Raw genomic sequence first — 25900 nt, forward strand, 5'->3', positions numbered from 1 at the left:
AACAAATACTATAATTTGAAATATTTGTTTTGATTACTTTAATTTCATATTTTTTACATTAATTTTTATTTATATTTAAATATTAATTACACTCTTTTAATTTTAATAATATGTTTTCATTTCATCTTTCTAAAACTTAAACTACTTATTTTTAATTTTTAACATTTAATTTAAGATAGATAAATAATATTTATTTTAAAAATTTATATATTTTTTTAAAAAATACTCTATATTAACATGATATTAAATATAATTATAGATGTTACTAAATATAATTATTTGACCATAAGATAAATATAAAATTAGTTAAAAATAATTTCATACTATTAAAAACTAAAAATATTAATTTAATTTTATAAAAATAAAAAACAGAGAAAATTTTTACGGGAAAGGGAATTCACGTGTACGTTACTAATAACAGGTGAAAGAAGAATTGGCAAAAAAGGGAAAGGGCGAATGTGGTGATCCCAAAAGAACATTCCAGAAAGTCCCTCCTCGCATTGCAGAGTCAATAGTCCACTCCTCCTCTCTCCCAATGGCCGAAGAAGCCAAAGCTAAAGGCAACGCCGCGTTCTCCGCCGGCGACTTCGCTGCCGCCATCCGCCACTTCTCGGACGCCATCGCCCTCGCTCCCTCCAACCACGTCCTCTACTCCAACCGATCCGCCGCCCATGCCTCCCTCCAAAACTACGCCGAAGCCTTATCCGACGCCCAGAAAACCGTCGAGCTCAAGCCCGACTGGCCCAAGGGCTACAGCCGCCTCGGCGCCGCCCACCTCGGCCTCGGCCACCACCGCGACGCTGTCTCCGCCTACAAGGCCGGCCTCCAAATCGACCCCAACAACGACGCCCTCAAAGCCGGCCTAGCCGACGCGCAGGCCGCCGCCACCCGCCCTCCGCCCACCAGCCCCTTCGCCACCGCCTTCTCGGGCCCCGACATGTGGGCCCGCCTTACCGCGGACGCCACGGCCCGGGCCTACCTCCAGCAGCCCGACTTCGTGAAGATCATGCAGGACATCCAGAAGGACCCCAACAAGTTCAACTTGCACTTGAGCGACCAACGGGTCATGCATGCCATTGGGGTTTTGCTCAATGTTAAGATTCAGACCCCCAACGGCGACGACGCTGCCGTGTCAGAGGAGGATGAGGCCGAGTCTGTGTCCAGGCCTGGACCTGAACCTGAACCCGAACCCGAGCCTGAAGCCGCGGAAGTGATGGAGGAGGAGAAGGAGAAGAGGGATAGGAAGGGTCGCGCTCAGAAGGAGAAGGAATCTGGCAATGCTGCTTACAAGAAGAAGGATTTCGAAACGGCGATTGGCCACTACACGAAGGCTTTGGAATTGGATGATGAGGATATATCGTACCTTACTAATCGTGCTGCTGTTTATTTGGAGATGGGAAAGGTATGTGTGTGCGCCTGTTGTATGCTATATGTAGTGCCTTTCATAGGATCATGTTAAAGTTTGCCTTTTGAAATCCTAAAATGATGCGGGTTGAAGGCCTTGAAGCTTTTTTAACGCTTATTAACAAAATTGTGGGTTTTTTTTTTTTTTTTTTTTTTTGTCTTTATGGGGTATGCGGTTATCCCCATGTATGCAGGATGCGTTTTGTTTGTGACTAATGAAAATGATATTGAAGGGTGATATGTGTGGAGGATTGATTCGGTGATGAGGTAGGGAAAGGATTGATGTATCTGGATTAGATTTCAGTCTTTGTATCTCATAATGAGTCTTATTGGATACAAGTTATAAATGTCTTTGAGAGTTTCTCTGGTTCTTTTATTTTCGGTAGAGAAACTTTCAAAAGTTCTTTTAAATTGGTATCCAAACAGGCTCTACACATATCATTGTTAGTTCAGAGCAGTTTTCTTGTTGAAGCCTATTTGCTGGATTAGGACTTTGGTCTTACTCTGATCATGGCGTGCCTGTGTATTTATTTAAACAGGGTTTTTATTTCATTTTCTATGTACTTGGTGTGTTAGAGTGGGGAATTGTATATGAAACTTGGGGTATTTAATTTCTATTTTCGAAATTTGGCTTTAGTTTTCTAAATGCAACTAATCAAGATTGCTCACACAGTTGGTGGAGGAGAGGTTGAGCAAAATGAAAAGGGAAGATGAGAAGCAAGCATCTTCCAGCTGTTTCTGATTTTTTGTTTTAGAAATAATTCTCAAAACGTGATAGGTTTTGGATGAGAAATTGATTGCTGAATAGTGTCGAATTGTTTAGAAAACTGATTTTAAAGCCATGAAGTGAGAGGAGAGTCAAACATTCCCTTCATGAATCTTCCGTTTTTTTGGGTGGGCAGTGGGTCATGCACTTTGGTTTCATGCTCAATCTGATTGATGAGGTTTTTCTTTCGTTATTTTTTACCAGTTTGAGGAATGCATAAAAGATTGTGAAAAAGCTGTTGAAAAGGGAAGAGAACTAAGAACAGACTACAAAATGATAGCAAGAGCTTTGACAAGGAAAGGTACTGCATTAGTCAAAATGGCAAAATGCTCTAAGGATTATGAACCTGCCATTGAGACTTTCCAGAAAGCACTTACAGAGCACCGCAACCCAGACACCTTGAAAAAACTGAACGAAGCTGAAAAGGCTAAGAAAGAATTAGAACAAGAAGAATATTTTGATCCAAAATTGGCTGATGAGGAGAGAGAAAAAGGTATTATCTCTCTGCAATCTTGGGTTTTTCATTTCTTTCTTGCAAGCATCTTTGCTCCTTTGAAAGAAGCAGTCTTAAACTAAGTATGATGATGACTATATGTTTCGTATTTCTCTTCTCAACTTATTAACTATATAAATACTGGAAACATTGAAATGCAGGAAATGAATTATTCAAGCAGCAGAAGTATCCTGAGGCCATAAAGCATTATACAGAAGCTATAAAGAGGAATCCTAAAGATCACAAGGTAATAATACTCTTTTAATAGTGGCAATAATCCTAGTGTTTTAATATAGAATGCAGATCCTGATCCGTTTTAAATGTCCCATTTCTTTTAGGCTTACAGTAACAGAGCTGCATGCTATACAAAACTGGGGGCAATGCCTGAAGGTTTAAAAGATGCCGAGAAATGCATTGAGCTTGATCCAACCTTTTCAAAAGGTTATACTAGGAAAGGTGCAGTGCAATTTTTCATGAAAGAATATGACAAAGCTATGGAAACATACAAGGAGGGGTTGAAACATGATCCTAACAATCAAGAATTGCTTGATGGTATTAAAAGGTATGGTATTGTGCTACATTCCTGCTATTTGTGGATTGAATATTTCTACTTTCCATATGCACCATGATAATGCAAGAGCCTAATTATCATACATTTCAGATGTGTTGAACAAATTAATAAGGCTAGCCGTGGAGATTTTACTCCTGAGGAGTTAAAGGAGAGACAGGTGTGACTTACGTACTGCTACTCTTTGAAGCCTATTGATTAAATCACCTGAGTTAGGCGATCCATGTGTGCGTGTATTTAATTTTTTGTTTTTTCAGGCCAAGGCAATGCAAGACCCAGAGATACAGAGCATTCTCCAAGACCCTATTATGAGACAAGTATGTTTCCTTGTTGATTTAGTGTTGCTAAGTATCAGTTACAGTGGAACTAGCTGTGCTAACGAGAGTTGGGCATATATGCAGGTATTGACTGATTTCCAGGAAAATCCCAGCGCTGCACAGGAACATACAAAGAATCCAATGGTGATGAACAAGATTCAGAAGCTGATCAGTGCTGGGATTGTCCAGATGAAATGAATTTGATGGAAGGTGGGGTAGTCATCAAGAGAAACAATTGACAATTGTATTTTCCGACGTGACTATAATTTAAATAGATAGGATTGGGAAAAACGGGAAGGACAATTTGCTATTGGAAGATTTTGAGTTGCTCTCTGTAATCATTTTTTTTGGTGAATGCATATTATTTGAGCATGTCAAATGCAGTCCATTTTTACTCTTTACTGGTGCTTCCTACGTGCTGTCATTGCTGTGACTTTTCTATCAAGTTTAAATCGTGGGGGCGGGAATGTGATGTCGAGGACTACTTATTATTTAACGTTGTTACAGCTTCTTTTTCTTTCTGTGGGAACGACAACTTCTACAAGTTTGGTTTGAAGGGTATATTTTACACGGAGTGAAGCAGGTACGGAGTATTGGTAGTTGCTGATTTGGCTTTCAGTCTTGATGTTTCAACTCCCACGTATCCTTCGAATAAAAGTTTTTGATTGGAATATCAATTCTCACCATTGTCTTCCGAGTGACGAATAGGTGTGCACACATACACTGCCCCAAGCTATTAATCATGAGCATGATATGAATATAGATATTTTAGAAAAATATTCATATTTTAAAGCAATTAATATAACAACGTAGCTTCTGTATCTTTAGATGCATCAAATGGACATAGTGCAACAAGAATCGGGTGAATGAGTCTCGATCATTCAGCACGTACTGCTACACTCACCTTAAAAACATCATTATGTAGACAAATTCAAATTTGTATAAAAACTAAAGATAGGTAAATATTTTTTGGTTCTCAATATGGTTTTGCAAATCCAAGTTTCCACGACTTGTTTCACCCTCCCGCCCCCCCCCCCCCCCCCCTAAAAAAATTATTGTTTGCCCCATAAATCATAACAGTTCATTGACTCCAACATGGGAAGAAAAATCGTTTCCTATTTTTCTTCTGAAAATTTATGTTGGCTAACCTTGTATTGGTACAAGGAAAATTACAATAAAAAATACCAAAACAAACCCAACTATTTGACAAAGGACATAATACAACTATCAAAGGAAAAGTTTCTTGTTAGGAGACCAAGCAAATACATTAAGCAGCAACTTCTTGCTCTTTTGAGGCAAGTTGGTTCTGAATGTGCTGAGGCACCACATCAAACATGGCTAATTGCATTGTGTAGGATGCACGGCCCTTTGTCATCCCTCTTAGTGTGCTGACGTACTGGAACATCTCAGCAAGAGGTACCAGGGAATCAACCACCTGCGTTTGTCACCACCAAAAGTAAGAAAAGATCCTCCAATCCAAATAATAGCACCAATATCAAGGAAAAAAAAAGAACAAACATATTTCCTTCATTCATCCTAGCAACCTCAGACTAATCAAGGAAAAAAAAAAAGAACAAATTGTACTTTTTAGTTTTTTTTTTTTTTTTTGAAACAGCAAATGTTAATTGTTAATTGTTAGTTGTTAGTGGGGGGATTCGAACCCACACCCTCCTTATCACTCCAACCCTATATCCCTCCCCCCAAGCCACTTAGACCACCCTTATCACTCCAAATTGTACTTTTTAGTGTTTGCCCCAGAAATTAGAATTGTGTATAAAACATATCAATTGAAACATTGTTCATTTTCAGACAAACAATACAGCATTAGTATTTTTAAGTCATACCTTCAAATTTAACAGACTAATCCCATAAGGAGGAGCAAGTTATTTGAAATACCTTAAGGCCACCCGGTTTGTCGCCAAAACTGTTGATCTGACCTCTTCTAGAGTTGAGATCACCAATTACATCACCAAGATGTTCTTCAGGAGTAACAACTTCAACCTTCATTATAGGCTCAAGCATCCTTGGTCCAGCTTTTCTTATTCCTTCCCTAAAAGCTCCTCTTGCTGCCAACTGGAAAGCCAACACACTTGAATCTACATCGTGGTAAGAACCATCTGTAAGTACTGCTCGTACATCAACAACCGGAAAACCAGCAAGCACACCATTGCTCATACACTCTTCCAATCCTTTCATTACCCCAGGAATGTATTCTTTTGGTACAGCACCTCCTTTGATTTCACTCTTGAACTCATATCCACTACCTGGGTCCATAGGTTCAAACCGTACAGTGATATCTGCAAACTGACCTTGTCCACCTGATTGTTTCTTGTGCACATACTTCACTTCTGCGGTTTTGGAAATACTTTCCCTGTAGTTCACTTGGGGGGCACCAACATTAGCTTCCACCTGCGTTAACAAATATACATAATGTGATCTCCATAAAATTACGTTATATTACTGCATAATCATTAAAATATATATAAACATTTTAACATAAAACTACTGAAGAAAGAAGAGAAAAAGGGAAGGGGAAGAGAAGCAAAAGTTATGTCAAGGGAATGATCATATACAAAAATAGTACACCTAACAAATACCAATGTTTTATCAGATGACAGACACAGATTTTACCGAGAGTCAGCTGTCATGCGTCGTAAAGATCATACCTTTTATGTTTCTTTACTCCTTCGTCAAATACTAATGTTTATTTACTTTTATTATTTCTAATTGGAACTATTTCATCCACAACATCAAGGTTAGAGAGTTAAGAATTTGAAAGACAAAAAAACTAATACAACACAACCATTGTAACCGATAACTGAAAATTCTCAAAAATGGAACAAGAGATATTTACCTTAAATTCTCTTTTAAGCCGATCAACAATGATCTCAAGATGCAATTCTCCCATTCCTTCAATCACTGTCTGGTTAATCTCTTCATCACGGGAGAAGTGGAAAGAAGGGTCTTCCTGTGCAAGCTTGATTAAACCAGTTGCCATCTTGTCAACATCAGCTTTAGTCTTGGGTTCAATTGCAACCTTAATAACAGGATCAGGGAAGTCCATCCGCTCGAGCATGATTGGATTATCTGGGTCACATAACGTTTCACCAGTGATAGTATCTTTCAGACCTGCAAGAGCAATAATATCACCTGCTAAAGCTACTTTAACATCCTCTCTGCTGTTTGCATGCATTTCTAAGAGTCTACCAATTCTCTCCTTTTTCCCTTTGTTTGCATTGAGTACATAAGACCCAGCAGTTAGCTTTCCAGCATATACCCTGACAAATGTAAGGGAGCCTACAAATGGATCACTCATGATCTTAAAAGCTAGTCCAGCAAATGGTTCTTCATCACTTGCTACCCTCTCTAAGGTCGCTTCAGGGTTTTCAGGGTCACTTCCCTTCATTGCTGGCAAGTCAAGTGGTGATGGTAGATAATCCACTACGGCATCAAGCAACGGTTGGACTCCCTTGTTTTTGAAGGCTGAGCCACACATCACTGGCACAAAACTGGCTGATATGGTTCCCTTCCTAATTAATTTCTTTACAGTTTCTTCATCCGGTTCAATTCCTTCTAGATAGTTCTCCATAGCCTGGTCATCGAACTCAACTATGGTTTCTATCATCTGGGAACGGTACTCTTGAGCCTGCTCTAGAACATCTTCTGGAATATCTACAATATCAAACTTGGCACCAAGCTCTTCTCCAGACCAAACTATAGCTTTCATCCTAACAAGGTCTACAACACCCTTAAAGCTATCTTCTGCACCAATTGGCAACTGAATTACAAGTGGCTTAGCACCCAAATTCGTTATTATCATATCTCTTGTTCGATAAAAGTTAGCTCCAAGCCGGTCCATTTTATTGACAAAACAAATTCGCGGGACCCCGTACTTATCAGCCTGCCTCCACACAGTTTCTGATTGTGGCTCTACACCAGCAACACTGTCAAACAAGCAAATAGCTCCATCCAACACCCTAAGAGCCCGCTCCACTTCCAAGGTGAAGTCGACATGACCAGGAGTATCAATAATGTTGATCCGGTGCTTGTTCCAAAATGTAGTGGTTGCAGCAGAAGTAATGGTAATCCCTCTTTCTTGCTCTTGTTCCATCCAATCCATGGTTGCGGTTCCCTCGTGCACCTCACCAATTTTGTAGTTCCTTCCAGTATAGTACAAAATTCTTTCAGTTGTGGTAGTCTTTCCAGCATCTATGTGAGCCATGATGCCAATGTTGCGATAATCCTTCAATGGAATACTTCGCTTTGCATCTGGAAGCAAAGTTGAAAAAGTGTCACTATCCAAAGGATGAAAGAAAGCAAACAAACCACTTCATAGTCTTGTAGAATAATAAAATTGGACCGTGGGAAATATAAATAAGAAAAACCATTATCTTTTAAGACACCTTATCTCAATTCAGAGCTCAATAGAACATAAAAATGATGGTTTTTCCCCCCTAATATCATAAGAAGCCGAAATTCAAGTATAATTCATAAACTTCAAGGATGATACACAAATGAACCAAACCCATAAACAAAAACTGAAATTTAAAGGAAAAAAAAAAAACCTTTTTCATCACATTCATTTTGATTTCTTCTAAGAAACCAAACCTACATTCTGGCCAAAGCGGGAAGAAAAAAAGCTATAAGAGAAAAAGAGATAGGTACCATCAGCGGACATGGCAAAAACGGAAAAGTTTCTTCTAGGAGGAAGTTGGCGTAAAGTGGAAGAGTTGGAGTTAATTCTGGTGCTGCCGAAAAAGTGTGAAAGGGAAGAGGAAGTGAGAGAGTGAGAGGGTCGAGGGCGAAAAGCCATGAAGCGAAGCGGAGAGAGAGGGGTTGGCCTCCTCTGCGATCCATTGAGATTGCATAGAGTGGTAGTTGCCACCCTCAGTGATGACTCTGCCGCCATAGTTTGAGGCTTCTTCTCAACCTCTGTTGTGTTCTGTTCTTGTGGAGTTTGAGATAAACAAACCCCCACACTCCAGACCCTGGCCTCTAGTTTTCGGTAAGGACTAGGCAGCAAGTAGATAGTGCCTTGTGTTCCCTTCTACTTATATAATAAAATTATATATATATATTTTTTATTTTACGAATTTAAGCTACACCATAAATAAATTTACGAAAATGATAGTAATATGAGAGAACAGAAAATGCTTCATTAAGCAATTAGTAGTAGATTACATGGTTTGGGTTTTGTGCTATCTATTATTTTTGATGGTTGAGAAGTGAAGGCTACGTGGATAACAATTAGCCCTGTCCTTTGGAGCAGGGCCGTCATTCCAAAGGATTGAACTCATGGGCTTTTATGGACCACTGATTATCCAAACACTAAATATTGGATTTTTTTTTTCTTCTGTGTTTCTGAGTCATAGCACGTCTATAACGTTATTTATATATTGTATAACAGAATTTTTTTATTATATATATATATATATATATATATATATATAATAAAGTTTAAACTTTTTTTGCCACGTCAAATCACTCCAATAATAATTTCATGTAAACTTTGTCCCTTACTTTTAAGATATACCTTAAGCAACTAGGTGCTCTTAATCAAAGTGAGTGCATCCACCAAGTTAGAGTGTGGTCACCGGTGTGTGATGTTATTGTCATTGCATCACTGTGTCGTTGAAGTGACCATTGGTGAGGTTTGTAGACTATTTAGGTAGAATTGTTAAACGAGTAGAACAAATCTAATTCAACTTGATCTACACGGATTACGTAATAATTTTAGATTAGATCTGTTTTAAAACATTATTTTTTAACTCAAACTAATTCATGCGAGTCACTAAACCAAATTGATATTAATTAAAAATAAATACAAAAATTAAATAACGATTATATATTAAAAACATTGAAATTTTCAATATATATATATATATATATATATATATATATATATTTTATAAATAGGTTAACACTTATTATTATTTATTTATTTTAGTAAAAATATAAATATTTTGAATTTGAGGGATTGGGAAACAATTATTCTATTGATAGAATAAAAGATAAAGATAAATAAATTAGAATATATAAAGAAGATAAAGAAAAGTTTATATATATATATATATATATATATATATATATATATAGGAGAGAGAGAAAGAGTTATATATTACATTAATGAAATCAAGAGTGAAATTTAACTTATTTTACTTTTTTTTTAATAATTTTTTTTAAAGATGGCAAAAGGAAAGAAGAATACTACAACCCAAAGCTTATATTTCAATGTATTATATTTTAATTTATGTTTTTTTTGTCAATTATATATTATTAGTATTAAAAAAAATTATTATTTTTATTTTCTAACAGGTTAGTGTGACCAAAGTTCATTTGACCTATCAGGTTATGTAAGTTGAGCTAAAATCATTAGATTATTTTTATGTGATCTTTATTAAGGTCTTGTCTGACATTGGCTTAATTTGACAATTCTATATTTGCATCAAAAGCACTTATCTATCAAGAAAGAGAAACTTTAGAGAGGTGTAGTCAAACATGATTCTCATGATTGAGTGTTGCATGAAATTGTGGAGCACTATTAGTTTTTTTTTTTACACCAATATTTTATTAGTTAAAATCCAAAGTTTACTTTATAAAATAGGTTAACTTATTATACTTTTGTTTCTTTATCTTATTTTTTATATTTATTTTGATTTTTTATCTATTAAAATTTTCATTTTGGTCTTTTATCTTTATAGTTGAATAAATTTGGCCTTTTTAAAATAATGATCATTTTTAATTTTGGAACATAGTTTTTAATCAATTTTTGATTGATTCAAGATATAAAACTTGTAACATTAGATTTACTTATATGAAAAACATAAAATCCAATCGACGTTTGAATTCAAAAAGGCTATAAATATAGAGAAAATCATATGAGAATATATTCCATGAACAAATAGAAAATAACATAAAATTAGTTTTTCTTTTAGATTTTTGATTTTCACCATGTTTAGAATGCTGCATTTGATTTGAATTACAATTGCATTCAATAATTTTCTTATAAGTGAATCTTCTGCGATAAATTTTAATTCTTAAAATTGTAAAAAAAAAATAAATAAAATAAAAGGACTAAATTGACATAAATTTAAAAGATAAAATACCATAATGAATATTTTAAAAGATAAATGACCAAAATAAATTTTAAAAAATAAAATAAAAGACCAAAGATATAATTTAGTCTATAAAATACTAATTATTTGTTTGAGTAAATCTATTATTATATGTTGGGAAAAAAACCCTTTGTTTGTGTACTATGATTAAATTAAAAAAATAGTGTAATACATAAATTTGATTCAATATATCTTTTATCTACGTTTATAGAAATATCTCAACAAACATTTATAAATTAAAATATGATTATAATTTTTCTTGACAAACTTGAGAAAACCCTCATGTAACCCTCCCTTCCTTTAGCAATGCTTTTCTCATCATAGAAACTATTTTTGTAGTGGTGGTGAATGATTATTTATAAATCTCAGTTAGTGAACTTTGATTGTATTTTTATCCACTTACCCTTTCATTATTGTAATGGAAAAAAACAATAACACAATAAGATGATGTATACGTTTACATTAAAAAAAAAGTGTTTAACTTCAAATGATTGTAAGACTTTTTATATTTTGATAAAAATATTTTAAAAAATGTAATAATTTAAAACACAATTTTAATTATTCAAGATAAAACATAAATGAAAAGAGAATACATAATTTTTATATGGGTTCGTTTCAATTCTTATACTACATCCAATTTTTAACATTACTAATAAGTTTAACTCTTCAAGTTACAAATATTCTTTAAACAAGTCTTTTCAAGCTTAATCTAAGTAGTATTTCACTTCTTTCTCTAAGAAATAATTCAAGTATTTTTTTTACTGCAAAGTCTTTTTGAACTTTAAATCTAAATAAATTTTTTGACTTAGAACCTCTTTAGATTTCAACCAAATTTTACTCAGAATTTGTTAAGGTGTGTAATAACATGACAAGTCACTATACTTTACAGCTTAACAACTAAACAATGGAAAACATAAATCCAAATATCTAGTATCAACATGCAACAATTTTTAGATATACATGCAAGAGTATATATATATATATATATATATATATATATAGAAATAGATAACTTAAATCATAAATAAAACCTCTTAGTAGTATTACATTAAAATCATGTACATCATAAATAAAACCTCTTAGTAGTATTACATTAAAATCATGTACATACATACATATATATATATATATATATATATATATATATATATATATATATATATATATATATATATATATATATATATATATATATATATATATATATATATATATATATATATATATATATATATAAACACCAACAATATATATATCATGTCGTGCAATAGGAGCAAACACTTCTTTTTAGTCAACACTAAATTCTTGCTTATAGCCTTTAGCCACTAAGCGTGCCTTGTACTTATCAAATTTTCCATTTTCCTTCAACTTCGTCTTGTACACCCATTTGACACCAATTGTCTTGTGTCCTTTTGGAAGATCTGTCAACTCCCAAGTCTTGTTTTTCTCAATAGAAGCAATCCAACAACCATAACTTCTTGCCATTTTAATTCTTTGATTGCTTCTTCAAATGTTATAAGGTCACAATCTAAAAATAGGGCAAAACAATTAAGTGGATCCTCAAACCACGAAGGATCTTTGATTTCAGTCAAAAAGTAAGATTAAATGGTTTCAATATTTAATGGAAACAACTTGTTGGAACTCATTGTATGACAACAATAACACCTCTAATAGGATCATAAATTTCACGAGCACCTTGTATAATGATAATGCCATATCCTTTTTATTGTAACTGATCAACACTTAACAAGTTACTTTTTAAATCAAGAACATACAATACATTTGAGATTGTTTCCTCAAAACCATTTTTGGTTTTTATTTTAATATCTTCCTTACCCATCACTTCTACGAAAGAAGAATCACCAAAACTAACAGTTGAATGAAAGTCTTCATTTAGATGAGAAGTAAAACACTTCCACTCATATGGTTACTACATCCTGTATCCACATACCAGATACTTGGTTCAACATTCTTTGTCTTGAACAACCATCAATAGAGTCTCCCTTTCCTCCTTCTCTTTCATCTCAACTAGATTAGAACTATCTCATTTTTTTCTTGTTGCAAGGCATCTGAGTATAACATTCAGAAGCATAATTTCCAAGATTGTAACATCTAAAGCATTCTACGTCAGATTTATCATCCAAACCTTGAAATTGATCATTGTTGCCTTTGAAATTTTTGCTAGAATCTTTGACTTTTGATCCCTTCGTCCTCTGTCTCTTTCTCTACCTCTACCTCTATCCCTTTCTCTAAAATTGTTGGAATGAGTATCAGTAGAAGCTTTCAACGCTTGTTCCTTAACTTCTAATTGTTCAAACTTCTTCTCATGCACTAATAACGAACTTTGCAATTCATCAAGTGAAAGTTCATCAATGTCATTTGATTCTTCTATGGCACATACAACAAGGTTAAACTTTGGTGCCAAAGATCGAAGTATCTTTTCTATAATGGTATTTTCTTCAGCTTTGTCTCCAAAAGTGCATATCTTGTTGACAATAGTCATCACCCAAGAGAAGTAATGTGAAATTGATTCTTTAGACTTCATTCGAATTGTTTCATACTCAACCTGAAGAGCTTGAAGCTACTACCTCCTTGCTCTTGTAGACCCTTGATACTTCTTTTTCATTGAATCCTAAATATCCTTAGAATTTTCTTTGTTGAGATGGATAAATCAATTAATGGCTTGAAATAAATAGTTTTTAGCTTTCAAGTCTTTTGACTTTTGTTGTTCATTAGTACTAGTGAGCACCACACTAGTTTTTGGATCTTAAAAAAATTCTTCATTAACACACTCCAATACTCATATTGATCATCAAATTGAGGAATAGCAGGTTGCATGAAATTTTCTGTTGCCATAGTTCCCTTTAATTTAAAAATGTAGAATAGGAATCAAAATGGAAAAAATGACAGATTTTCAGCCTCACTTCTCGATGTTGCCCTTTAACCTTTTTGTGTTTAAGCTCTCACACTTTCCTTTTTACACACAAATATCAACCAAACTCTTGATATCACTATTAGATAGTTGAGATAATAAAATTTACAGTAGAATAAAGAAATATCCTGAAAGTGTATTTTCTTTATTGATCCATAACCTATATATAAGTAATACAGCAACAACCAGTCACTACTAATTTTTAATTCTTTAGCAACATTTTCTTGTTTATATTTTGTTAAAATGTTACTATATATTAAACAAATAGGTTATTTTGCAACACTTTTTTAAAAAATGTCATTATAGATAGAGTAACATTTTTTATTTCAATATATTATTCTTTCTAATTGTTTTCAAAATCAAAGTTTCATATCGAGTAAAAAAATTTTACATAGGTTATTTTGCAACATTTTTTTTTGAAAAATGTTACTATAATTGCTTCTAAAATCAAAGTCTCACATCGAGTAAAAAAATTATATTTCTCTTATCTTTAATTATTATCCATAATTAAAGTCCCACATTGAATAGATTAATGACTTATAAAGAGTATATATAACCATATAGTTATACTTAAAATAAATGAAATTTAATATTTTATATATAATTAGTGGTAATTAATTAAGAATGTCTTTAATCTTGAACTCTTAGGAGTTTAAGAGGCATAATAAAAATATAATAATTGATAGTAATATATCTTAATTAAAATTAATTATTATTTTATAAAATTAACAAAATATTAGCAACATCATTAAAATGTTACAAAAATACTATTTTGGTAACATTTGAAAAATGTTGCCTAATTATATAAAATTGTTATTAAAAGTCTTTAACAACATAGACTATATACAACATTTGATAATAATATGTTACTAAAGTAAATTAGTAACATTTATAAATAATTAAATAACATTTTTTAAATGTTGCTAAAAAAAATTATGTGTTGTAGGAACCAGTTTAGAACGTGGACTATGCCTCTTAGCGTAACAACTACTAAACTCCTTAAAACTAAGAATAAAACAACAAATTTTGAGACTTGGTGAAACAGTAGCTGCAGCGTCAACTTATTTAACATATTAGTCAGAGCACACAAATTAAAATGCTCATTTACACGTACACAATAACGAATACAACATGCATGCAATATTGCGGTTGCTGAAACCACATTTGCACTTATAATTGGAAGAAAACAAATTAAACTTTAAACCACGCATGGTTAATGACGTAGTTTCATGGCTTTCCAGTTGGTGCAGTTTGTCATTTGGTGGGAAGGCGATTAATCGACGCAAGGGCACTACTGACGGCTTGAGAAGATTCAACAACCTTGGGCCTAATGGAGTCCCTTAGTTTGGCATCCGCGTTGGGCCCATCAAGCCCGTCAAGACAGTCGGTTTGATCGGTGATGGCAGCGCTAACCCAAGTCTTGACATTATTGACGTGCAACGCTAAATCCTCATTGGGCTTACCCACAAGCCCAAGCTCCTTAACCGATTTGGTCAGATGGTCCACGCTGCTAGTTATGGTCTCTATGCAGTCTTGCACCGCCTTGTTCGCCGGGCTCAATGTCTTCAGGAACGCTATGCATGATTGGGTCTTTGTCACGCTCGCGGAGAGGGCCGTTAGGGCTTGCTGTTGCTCGCCTTGCCCACTGCTTGTTGATACGTGAAGGACCACGTTTAGGATTACAAAACAAAAGCCTACAAGTTTTGCTGCCATGCTTTTTTCTTTTTTGTTCTTGTCAAGAATGGAATGTTTCTTTGGTGTCTCTTATGCCAATGTGGTCGACACTTATATATGGCACTGTTCCTATTTTCATGTTTTCATTCTTAAATTTGAAACCATCTGGTTCATTGTTCCCTTCTTCCTGCAGTGAATTCCGGTATTGCCACCACTTGCATTTCTTCTTTTCTGCATTATTTCAATCCACATGTTTTTGTATTCGTCTTAAGACTCGCACCACAAACACTTGCAATCACTAGTGCGATTATTGGTTGAGTTTCAATTCTAAATATATAACTATTAAATTTTATAGAGAGAACAATGTCATTCGTACCGACAACATCTTGAGGTGTATTTGTATATACACGTTCAAATTCTGTTACACCAATCCGGATCAATTTTCTTTGGTCATGTTTTATTCTTAAGAATGTGTGCAAAGGAGGTTGAAACAATAAAATAAATACACTTGACTGTGTCACGAATAAAATCAATTTTAGACACTTCAACTTTTCTCTATTGAAAAAAAAACATATTACTTCATTAGTGTTTTATTTTAAGAAATAATAATTCAAGAATAACACATCTATGTTAAGTTATCAACAGTCAACTCTAAAATAATGAGGTAAAGGCAGTTCCAAGTTGAACTTGAAGCAAAGGAAATAAAATATTGAAGCACAGTTCTTAGCTTCTATATATATGTGTGTCTGTCCCGAAAATCGAATACTGATTTTCGTACGGCATTGACTGTTTTTCAGTTAGATTGGAACCGAATGAACTGATTAATGAAGATTGAATAAGTTAGGTTTGGTAGACAACCTAGCTTGCACATGTATGTCTGGTGTGTTATATATTTTGGATTAAATTAAATAATATATAGAGGCGCACTCTTGGAGAGTAAATTCACATGAATAAAACCTAATGGGACGATGAGCATTTGAGACCCAATCCCTCAAGTTAAAGGTCTGCCTTGAGAACCTAATGGAACGAAACGAAGATAATAAATTACGTGATCGTATATGTATTTTCGATAATGACATATTTTAATCATGGTTCAATTCTATTAGCGGATAAACCATAAATTTGGTTCTAGGATATTTTAGATATATAATTTTTTTCAAAGCACTCTTAGCGTATAAAAGTGAAATATATTTTAAGATTTTGTTCATAATTATTCATAATATATATCTAGCATTCTTGGCATCCAAATATATATATATATATATACACACTTATATAGCTATATTGTTGTTGATGTAACGTAGACGAATTTACCTCAGTTCCCTGAACATGACCAAATAGTCTAGAGCAACACCGATTTAGGTCTTCACCTTCAAAGATGCATGTTTTATTTTTGAACCTCAACAACCAAGATTTTCCTTCTTGTAAGTTAATATGGAAAATAATCATTTCATCCCCTCGTCCAAATCTTTTATGATACGAATACACAAATTTGGAAGAGAGAATAAAACTTTCAAGATGAAGATGTGAAAAGAACAAGAAAATACATGCTGTTATTTCATTTTGTATTTTAAACACGTTTTGGTCAACTTACATATATATTTTCAAACTAAAAGACCAACACAAAATGATTTACCAACGTGGTCTGCAAGTATCATCTCCAAATACATGATAACAGCTAACAACCTTAATCTTGTCCAACAAGTGGGCACCTTCAAAAGTCCATTTGGAGACATGAACATGATATAAAAACACAATATTGGACATTTTAAATAATATAAAAAAAAACTACGAATTTTGTGCTATCAAATTTAGTTAGAGTTCGGCACATAGCCCAACTTTAGCCTTTAATTCTACTTATATTGTTGCTACAATTTTAGACTTTTAGTTATGATAATTATCATGTTGCTACATCAACATCATTGATATTATGCTATTTATTTATATATGTTGGGTCGAAGGAGTTTAAACATCAGAGAGCATCAGTGATAGTAAGTAAGTCACATTAGTAAGTTTAATACTATAATATAATTCAAAATCTTAAGACACTAGATATGTGAACCCTTCTCATTTATATATTATTCAATATATCAAACTTTAATTAATATGAGACACACTTCACATTTGAGCTCCAACGCTCTCTTTCAAGTGTAAATCTCTTTCACATGACCATACTCCCTTCTTAAAGAGAAGGTATTTTTCATCCACGAATATTCAATAGTGATATACTTATATCGTCGTTGTACATTAACGGAACACATCATCCATATTTCTAGGGAGATTTTTTTGATACAATGATGATCTCACTCTTTGAATCTTTATATCAATTTCATTCTTAGTGTCCACAACTAATCACTATTTATGGCAAATCGTTGACTTTTGTAATACACAAGAAATAATTTCAATAATGATAAAACCAATATATCCCTTAACCCTTAACAAGAAGTTAAAATCTAATTTTTTAAACACACAGATTAGAGATTGAATATTTCATCAAGACATATATTGTTGGTAAAAGGTGACAATAAGATTGAAACATATATATAATTTTGTACATATTACTTGAAATTCTCATAACTACCACACATATTCTAGTTGGGTTTAAAATTTAAATTAATTTATCAAATTCAATAATTTTGTGTATTACTTTATTTTATTTTAATTTTCAAGAACTGCTTATTCCAACATTGCTCCAATTCATAACTTTGTCTAAAAACAATTATAATATAAGCTTTCTAATTTTTTTTCAGATTTTTTATATTTAAATGCTCTTAGATCTTTTACTTTTTTAAAAAAATTAATCATCATGGTATTTTATAATTTACATTTATTAACAGGATATGTATTTTAACTTGTGATATATTTTATAATTTTATAAATTATATTTTAAATTTATGATATATTATTTATATTGTGATATAAGATTATTAATTATTGATAATTTATTTTAAAAATATTAAAATTTATTTATAAAATAAATATGATAAATAAAAATTAAAATAAATAAGTTAAAAGAATTTTTAAATTTTCTCGTATCGAAAAATAATGACTTTATATTGAAGCAGATATTTTTCGTTTAAAACAGACAAATCGCCCTCAATCTAGCTTACAAGGTTTCTAGATGATCCTTAAGCAAGCTTATCCATCACGCACTATCAAAACCCATTGGAGAATCATAAAGTTGGAATCTAGTATTCATGATCAGGATAATTAAAAGTTAGATATTAAGAAGAAGAAGAAGAAAAAAAAGATAGAGGAGAGTACCATTATAATGTAATGATTTATATTTTAGACTTTTCCATTTATAAAATTTGTAAGTCATAGACAAATCATGATTTAATAAATGAAATTGTTTGCAATTACTTTTTATCGATAGAAAAGGGCGATACGTAGTGTTGTTCGTTTGTTCCACCTCCACTAAGAAAAATACACACCCTTGCTACCACCGCTTGCGCCAATTGCTGCGCAATTACACCAAGCAATAAAATAAATTATATTTAAAAATTTAATAGTGTGTTTGGATGAAAAATTTTACAAATTCAAGGAATTTGAAATTCTTAATATTTGAATTACTTTGATTTCAATTTTTATCATTATTAAAATATTTTGTTTGGATAAGTTAATTTGAAATTTTTTAAATTTTAAGTTATTCAGTTGAATATAATAATTTGATTCTATCATGATAAAATTAATTTTAAAAATATATTTATATGTTGAAATTTTTAAATTAAATTTTATAAAAATAAATATTAGTTAATTTTTAAATATTTAATAATTTTAAAAATTAATATTAGATGATATTTAATAATTTTAAAAATATTTTTGAATATTCAATAATTAAAAATATGAAGAGATTAGAGATAAGATAAAATATATAAGTAAAATAAGAAGAAAAAAATATGAGAAATTTTAAATTCTTACATTTTTTGAAAGAATTTAAAATTTTACTATTTCAAAGAATTTTACAAATGTTTGAATTTCAAATTCTTTATAAATTTTCCATCCAAACAAAAATATTTTATCTCAAAAAATTTGAAATTCTTCAAATAAATGAATTAATCCATTTAAATGAACTCTAACTCCAACAAGACACGAAAATCAATGCATTTTAGGTTGGTCAGATGAGAAGGAAACCATTTTTGGTATTTGACCAGAAAAACAAGGCAACTTGCCTCACAAGCTTCCACGAATATTACATACTCCTAGTGGTAAGTCACTACAAAAAAAATGTGTGATTTGTGGCGGTTATTTTGACAGTTTCTGGTGGTTAAAAACCGCCACAAATGGTATTACCAGCGTCACTCACGACCGCCGGATCCACAGTCGCCAAAAACGTTTTGCGGCGTATATTTTTAAACGCTGGTGTTGGGTGTCAGAAAATTCAATCACTTTGTAGCGGTTATGGACCGCCACAAAATGCAGCATAAAACCGCCACAAAATTCATTTTAATGGTACATGTTTAACATTTTCTGACGGTTTAAACCCGCCACAAAATTTCTTTTTTTAAATTCCTCTGTCACCTTTTGGGCAATTTGGGTTTGTCTCAGTTCATTAGATCAGTTTCTATAAATTTATCTTTAAATACATGATCCTATTTTATACCTAAGCAACAATATCAAAATAGAAGCACAAGCACAAGTTCACTAGAGAAGCATAAACAAATAGGCATATACCTATATAGCAGGTCCAGCTACTGTGTCCTGTAGAAGAGTTTGAAAATAGTCATTTTCATGGGGCAGTGACCCATTCAATTCATTCTTTACATAAGCTATCAGTAGAGTAATGAACTAATGACAGCAAGGGAGTGATACCTTCAAATCTGAGTGCCTCTTGTGCTTTGATTCATCAGTGTCGGCATATCTCTTAATAGCTCTTAAACTTGCCCACCTATACAAAGTAAAATACATGGAATTCAACACATGATAAATTTCAATATGAAATTAAAATAGAAAAACAGCATTTCACTCACATGTTTGTTGTATCGATAAGCTTGAAATTATCCTGCAACTTCAACACAACAATCAGGAAAAATAAATGAAAATAAAAAAGAAAACAGTATTATTATAATATTCTCACGAGTCTTGTCAGCAATTCACAATAAAACTTTTATAACTATTGCATAAGATGAACAAAATAATATAAATGCGTATATGTTGTCAGAATATATATATATATATATATATATATATATATATATATATATATATATACTTACATGTTTATCTTTCCTCCAAATTAAAGAATGCAAATCCTCTTTCCTCCGGAGTGTTGTATTGCCCATACCAGATTTGATTTGCTCTCCTTCAATTCTTTTGACACGGCAACATAGATTGGCTGATCAACCACACTTGGATTAGGTTCCTCCAAATTTTCTCCCCCAACATCAACAGAAAAAGACCTCACAGAACCCATCCTTTGTGTAGTTGTAGGCACAAGACTGACCACAGCCATTCTAAGCAAGATTATTGAATCACCCACCAAAAAACAAAGAATTCAACTCTCTCTCGGCCAAAAAAAAAAAACTCAACTTTCTCTCTCAACAATTGGTAATTATCTCTATAACCCCCACTACTACTTTCAACCCATAAATTAATCATCAAAATCTCTCAAACCCACCAAAAATTCTTTCACTAGAACTCAAAAAACCAACAAAAATAGAAAATTTCTATGTTGCCTGCAATTTGCAGATATGATGCTGAAGAAAACTTTCACCCTAATAATAAAGAGACAAAAATAAAACAAAAACAAAAAGAAAAAAACCTTAACCCGTTGTCTTTAACCCCAACTCACTTCAAAGATTCACACAGAGTGTGATGGGAATGGAAAGAACTTCAAAGAAAAAAACTTTCTCATTGTTCTCTGGTGGCCCCACAAACTTGAATACTTCCAAATATGTGAGGCAGTTGTAAGAGGATTCACCAAATTCTAAGCATTTGATATACCTTGGACACTGCACTTTGTGCAGCCAACCCAAGAGCAGTAGCATGTAATCCTTCAATTTCCTTCTTATCCGTGATTAGCTTTTCAAACTTCTTCGTTGCATCCAGAACATTCTCATCAAATTTGTGTGATAACCTTTCCAGCTCTTATGGATGAAATCATGACAGAAAATAAAAAAAAAATATAACCAAAAGGAAAGCACAATTACTTGAAATATTGTTATGAAGTCCAATCACTTTGCTTCTGGAATTTGAGCATAAGAGAAGCAATATTTAATCAAAAACTTGTTACTTAGCTTAATTTCGAGTTTGGATATTAAGCAAAAACCTCCACTGACATGTAATAATGCTAATAAAATTAGGATTTCAAAGTGTTGTTCAAAATTCATATAGTGCATATGGATCCTTCTCAACTTTCAAAATTTTCGATTTCAACAGAATTTTACCAGTTCATAATGCCTATTTTGTTACTTGAAAGTCACACAAGACATGTACAATTAAGATCTCATTTTCCACCCATGACAGAGAAAAGGATAGGCTCGATTGCTTCCATAGAACAAAGATAAAGTCATATAACCAAACCTAGCACATAACCACTATAAATGATGGGAATCAAATAGCATATGCTACTAATAGCTATTAACTCAGAAGTATAAAAAGTATCAACGACAACGAAGAAATATAGAAACTATTAATAACTTCCATTAGTAATTTATATTCTTCATCAACAATCTAATACTCATACGACAACAACTAGCATGGAGTTCTAATACTCAAGGAAGTATGAAACTGCACAAATTGCTTAGCAAACCTATCACAACTCACAAGGGATATTTTAAGAAAGAATTAACTTCTGTATGGTAATTTGATTATCTTAACAAATTTGGATACTCAAGCTAAAGCAATGTCAAACTGTTAAAGGTAGTTGGAGTTGATGCCTGGAAGAAGATTCATGTCCAGAGATTACAACAGGCAAAACACACAACTAAGTTAACCAATGCCTATATGCACTCTCAAAGAGCCTTGCACACGTGGTGATTATAAAAATGGCCTTCCCACTATGTATTTTCTCATCAATGAACATTTACAATCAAGATCTTTAAAAATCAGAATAACTATGACACGAGGCAAGATTATGATAACTTTGTTTTTCAAACAAAGCCAATAGGAAACCTTCTAATAAAGGTTAGAAATCTTAAAATTATACCAAGATTTGAGAAGTCTTTGAGTGATAGATGACAACAAAACTTAGAAAAATGTCCAAATAGTTTTGGTGATATTAACATGAAGATTTAAGTGATGTACATGAAAAACACCAACAACTTCAATCATTCACTTATTGGTCAATCAAGAAAATTACCCAAGAACATTAAGTTGTCAGTTGTCACTCTGGACTACATATAACTGTAATTGTGTCTGGATACCACATTAGGTGATACTTTTTTTTCTTTTGTTTTTTCTGTCAGTTAGATATAAATGTCCCATTAAGTTTGTTCTAGTTTTTTATGTTAAAAATCTAATGGAATTTTTGGATAACTTAATATTACTAGAAAAAAGTAAAACACTAAGTTATAAAGTCTGTAATTGTTATCAGATAAATCCAAAGTTATCACAAAACTGTTTACCAAGCAGTCCAATTTTGTAATTCATGTAATTTTTTCCACTCAATACAATTTTAGTTCTAACGCATATCAAGAAACACTAGGAACTTTATAAAATTAAAATGTGAATCAAATAAAAAACTCACCATGCATTCCATTTCTCCAACAGAAAACAAACCATCTGGTGTTACTTCTGCAAATCAAAGGTGAAAGGAAACTAATTATTGGAAAGTGCACATTGTTCCAATTTGTCATGAATAAGATTTGGTTCAATGATGGCTGACAGATAAAACTGGAGATATTAAGACAGGTAAGCTAACCATTGCGTTTCACTCCCAAGTGTTTTAATAAGGCTTCTTCAATTCCTTGTGAACCACGTATCATACAAGGTGTTGTTCCACAAACCAACAAATGGTACTTCCCAACCTAAAAGCAAGTTGATCCAAATAAGTTTTGGTCTGTATTAATATGGATTAGCAAAATTGAAAGCAGCAAGCACAATATGATTTCACAAAACCAAGTTTCTTTTTTGCAATAGTTAATAAGTTACAATTTTATATTTACCAAATCATGAAAATGGAATAGTCTAAAATTATTTAATTCTATATATCACATGTTATGCACATTTTTCTATTAGTAGATAGTTATCTAACATTAAGTTATATTAATAAAGTAAACAAATAATAGAAGAAAATTTTCATAAAAGCAAGAATAATTAAGTTATACATTAGCTAAACAAGCCAAGCTTAATAAACACTATCTATGAGCACAATAACCCCAGTTCATTAACTTGCAATCTTTTGTGGAGCACCTTTTTCCATTTGACAGGAGTACATGTGACCTGCTCAGAGAATCAGGCATGGTCCTTTGATGTGTTTCAAGACATGCTAAAAGAATACATCAGGTAGAAGGCAAACATACCGCATTCATTGCAGAAACAGGGAGCCACCCTCCATGCTGCTGCTGGGCAAGATCCAAAAGAGGGATCCACATTTTAAGTTTGGGTTCTAAAATCCAAATGCGACGAAACATTACCTTTGCTTGGTTGGCATCGGAGAATTCCCATGGGAGGTTAGGGTTGTTGTCCGGTGAGTCAAGGTGTTGTGCCAATCAAAAGTGGATGCATCAACAATCACAATCACGAAACGAAAATCTAAGAAAAATTGAAGAGAAAAACGAAGAGCACTTACGTGGTTCAGATCGATTGAGAAAGCCCTCGAAGGCTGAGAAATGGGAAAACCGAAGAATTAAAGAAACAATCAGAATTCGGAAACGGAAGTGAGAAAAAAGGATTGGGAAATGGACGGAAAATTTGACGGATCTCGTTGAAGCGTTTCGCAGTGAGGCGTGCCAGCATTTTCGAGGAGCTACACGAAACAGATCGCAGAGTGAGAGAGAAAGTAGAGAGGGTGAAGTGAAGGGAATTGCACGCGTCTGTGACCTGCATAAGTTTTTGATTTTTGATTTTTATTCTATTAAAAATAATATTTAAAAAATGGTTGCCACATTGTGGCGGTTTTAAACCGCTGAAAATATTATTCTTTTGTGGCGGTTAAAATAACCGCCAGAAACATAATATTTTGTTGCGGTTTCTTGAAACCGCCAGAAAAAAAACCCCTACTAATTACTTAATTTTTTGTAGTGAGTACAGTAATTAAATATTGGGTCACGTTTGGTACTTGGCAAGAAATTTTTTTTTTCTAACATCAGCTTTTAGGATAAACTTTATGTAACTAAAAACAAGAAAGAATATTAAAAAATAGTTATTAGACGGAAAATACAAAAATGTATTAAATATCTATTGTAATCTAAGTTTTTTATTAACAATGCAAGTAATGGAAGAGTGCAAGTGGATTGGTGTTAACAAGTCGTTATGAATATGTAAAGTGATAACATAATATTGTATTGAGTTTTGTGTTACATATATCATTTACACACAAATTGGTGAATCTACACACACACATGACGCTACACATGCATATGCAAATTTTAGTTTATGTCTATTGCATTACATGTGTGAATGTGAATTGTATGAGATGTGATGAATCGTGTTGATCCCATTGGACTTAGTTGTTAATAATTAATAATTATATATATATATATATTGTGTTTAGCTATCCAACCTTATTTTATATTATGATCTAAAGTGAGATGTTTCTCTACTGTGGTATATATGTTGTTATAGGTGAGACTCATCCTAATGTTAATGATGTTGGTAACAAGGCTTTAGACCTTGTGTAGGAGTGCTATGATAAAATGTGATATTGGGGTGTAGTTAAAACTTGTCATTTATGTTGTTTGTTCTTAGGATGTGATGTTAAATTTATTTGGTTATGTTTTTATTAGATGTTATTGTTGGACTTAACGACATGTTTAGTTGTTATGTGATACCCTCTTCCAAGATTTGATACTACCTAGTTGGTTATTTATGCATGAACTCAGTTATTTTGGTTAAAGCACTTCTTTATTATAATTATTATATATGCAGGGTAGAAGGTGTTATATTTAATGGTATCAGAGTATGATTAATTCAAATCGAATGTGTGTTATGTGTCATGTTGTGTGTTTCGTGTGCTCTCTGATAATGTGCTTGATATATCTTGTGAGTATATGACAGTTAATGTGTTTGCTTTGTGTATCAATATTATGGCTAGTAGGAATGACTGTGTTGTTGCTAATGCTCTTCAAGCATTAATGCAAGCAATAAAAATTAATAGGACTGGTGTTGCTCCTAGTTAGTTGGAGAGGTTTCAGCATCATTATCTTCCCTCATTCAGGATTTGGCTAACTGATGTGGAGAAGATCTTCAAGGCTATGGAGTGTCCTACTGCCTAGAAGGTGAATCTAGCTACATTTAAGCTAACTAGTGATCCACATTTCTAGTGGAAATTCTTCTTGCAGAGAATGATGATTGAAGGCACACTCATTAACTACACTACAAGAAAAATCAGGATTATCTACGGAAGAAATCCGTAGATAAGCATGAAAATCCGTAGGTAATTGTCGATTATCTACGGATTATCTATGGAAAAAAAATCCGTAAGTAATAAGGTCGTAGATAACGTTACTTACGAAAAATATTTTGTAGAT

At 32.7% G+C, this 25900-nt stretch overlaps 4 protein-coding genes across 6 annotated transcripts; 1 reads left to right on the forward strand and 3 right to left on the reverse strand.

The window, feature by feature from the left end:
* The first annotated feature begins 428 nt into the window (after nucleotides 1-428).
* On the forward strand, nucleotides 429-3949 carry LOC109808056 (hsp70-Hsp90 organizing protein 1). Its single transcript, XM_020370875.3, has 7 exons — nucleotides 429-1402; nucleotides 2375-2663; nucleotides 2825-2910; nucleotides 3002-3225; nucleotides 3325-3391; nucleotides 3489-3548; nucleotides 3633-3949. Exons 1-7 carry the CDS (start codon nucleotides 536-538, stop codon nucleotides 3744-3746), a joined length of 1707 nt encoding a protein of 568 aa, XP_020226464.1. The 5' UTR covers nucleotides 429-535; the 3' UTR covers nucleotides 3747-3949.
* A 697-nt stretch (nucleotides 3950-4646) lies between these two features.
* On the reverse strand, nucleotides 4647-8581 carry SCO1 (Translation elongation factor EFG/EF2 protein). The gene is made up of 4 exons (XM_020371408.3): nucleotides 8214-8581; nucleotides 6403-7817; nucleotides 5445-5957; nucleotides 4647-4983 (listed from the first exon to the last, which is right to left on the reverse strand). The coding sequence occupies exons 1-4, from the start codon at nucleotides 8455-8457 to the stop codon at nucleotides 4816-4818; spliced, it is 2340 nt and encodes a 779-aa protein (XP_020226997.1). The 5' UTR covers nucleotides 8458-8581; the 3' UTR covers nucleotides 4647-4815.
* A 6268-nt stretch (nucleotides 8582-14849) lies between these two features.
* On the reverse strand, nucleotides 14850-15308 carry LOC109807019 (21 kDa protein). The gene has a single exon (XM_020369544.3). The coding sequence runs from the start codon at nucleotides 15306-15308 to the stop codon at nucleotides 14850-14852; it is 459 nt and encodes a 152-aa protein (XP_020225133.1).
* A 4188-nt stretch (nucleotides 15309-19496) lies between these two features.
* On the reverse strand, nucleotides 19497-24863 carry LOC109793533 (NADH dehydrogenase [ubiquinone] flavoprotein 2, mitochondrial). 3 transcript variants are annotated; one of them, XM_083075391.1, is made up of 7 exons: nucleotides 23732-24863; nucleotides 23131-23236; nucleotides 22957-23003; nucleotides 20486-21355; nucleotides 20240-20271; nucleotides 20082-20157; nucleotides 19497-19970 (listed from the first exon to the last, which is right to left on the reverse strand). In XM_083075391.1, the coding sequence occupies exons 1-4, from the start codon at nucleotides 23840-23842 to the stop codon at nucleotides 21287-21289; spliced, it is 333 nt and encodes a 110-aa protein (XP_082931517.1). In that variant the 5' UTR covers nucleotides 23843-24863; the 3' UTR covers nucleotides 19497-19970; nucleotides 20082-20157; nucleotides 20240-20271; nucleotides 20486-21286. The 3 variants fall into 3 exon arrangements, with proteins under 3 accessions (XP_082931517.1, XP_082931515.1, XP_082931516.1); XM_083075389.1 differs by having other exon boundaries at nucleotides 19497-20157; XM_083075390.1 differs by having other exon boundaries at nucleotides 19497-20157; nucleotides 20240-20277.
* Nucleotides 24864-25900: the final 1037 nt, after the last annotated feature.

The sequence above is a fragment of the Cajanus cajan genome, chromosome 5, assembly GCF_000230855.2.
Source record: "Cajanus cajan strain Asha chromosome 5, NIPB_CcT2T_4, whole genome shotgun sequence".
NCBI lineage: Eukaryota > Viridiplantae > Streptophyta > Magnoliopsida > Fabales > Fabaceae > Cajanus > Cajanus cajan.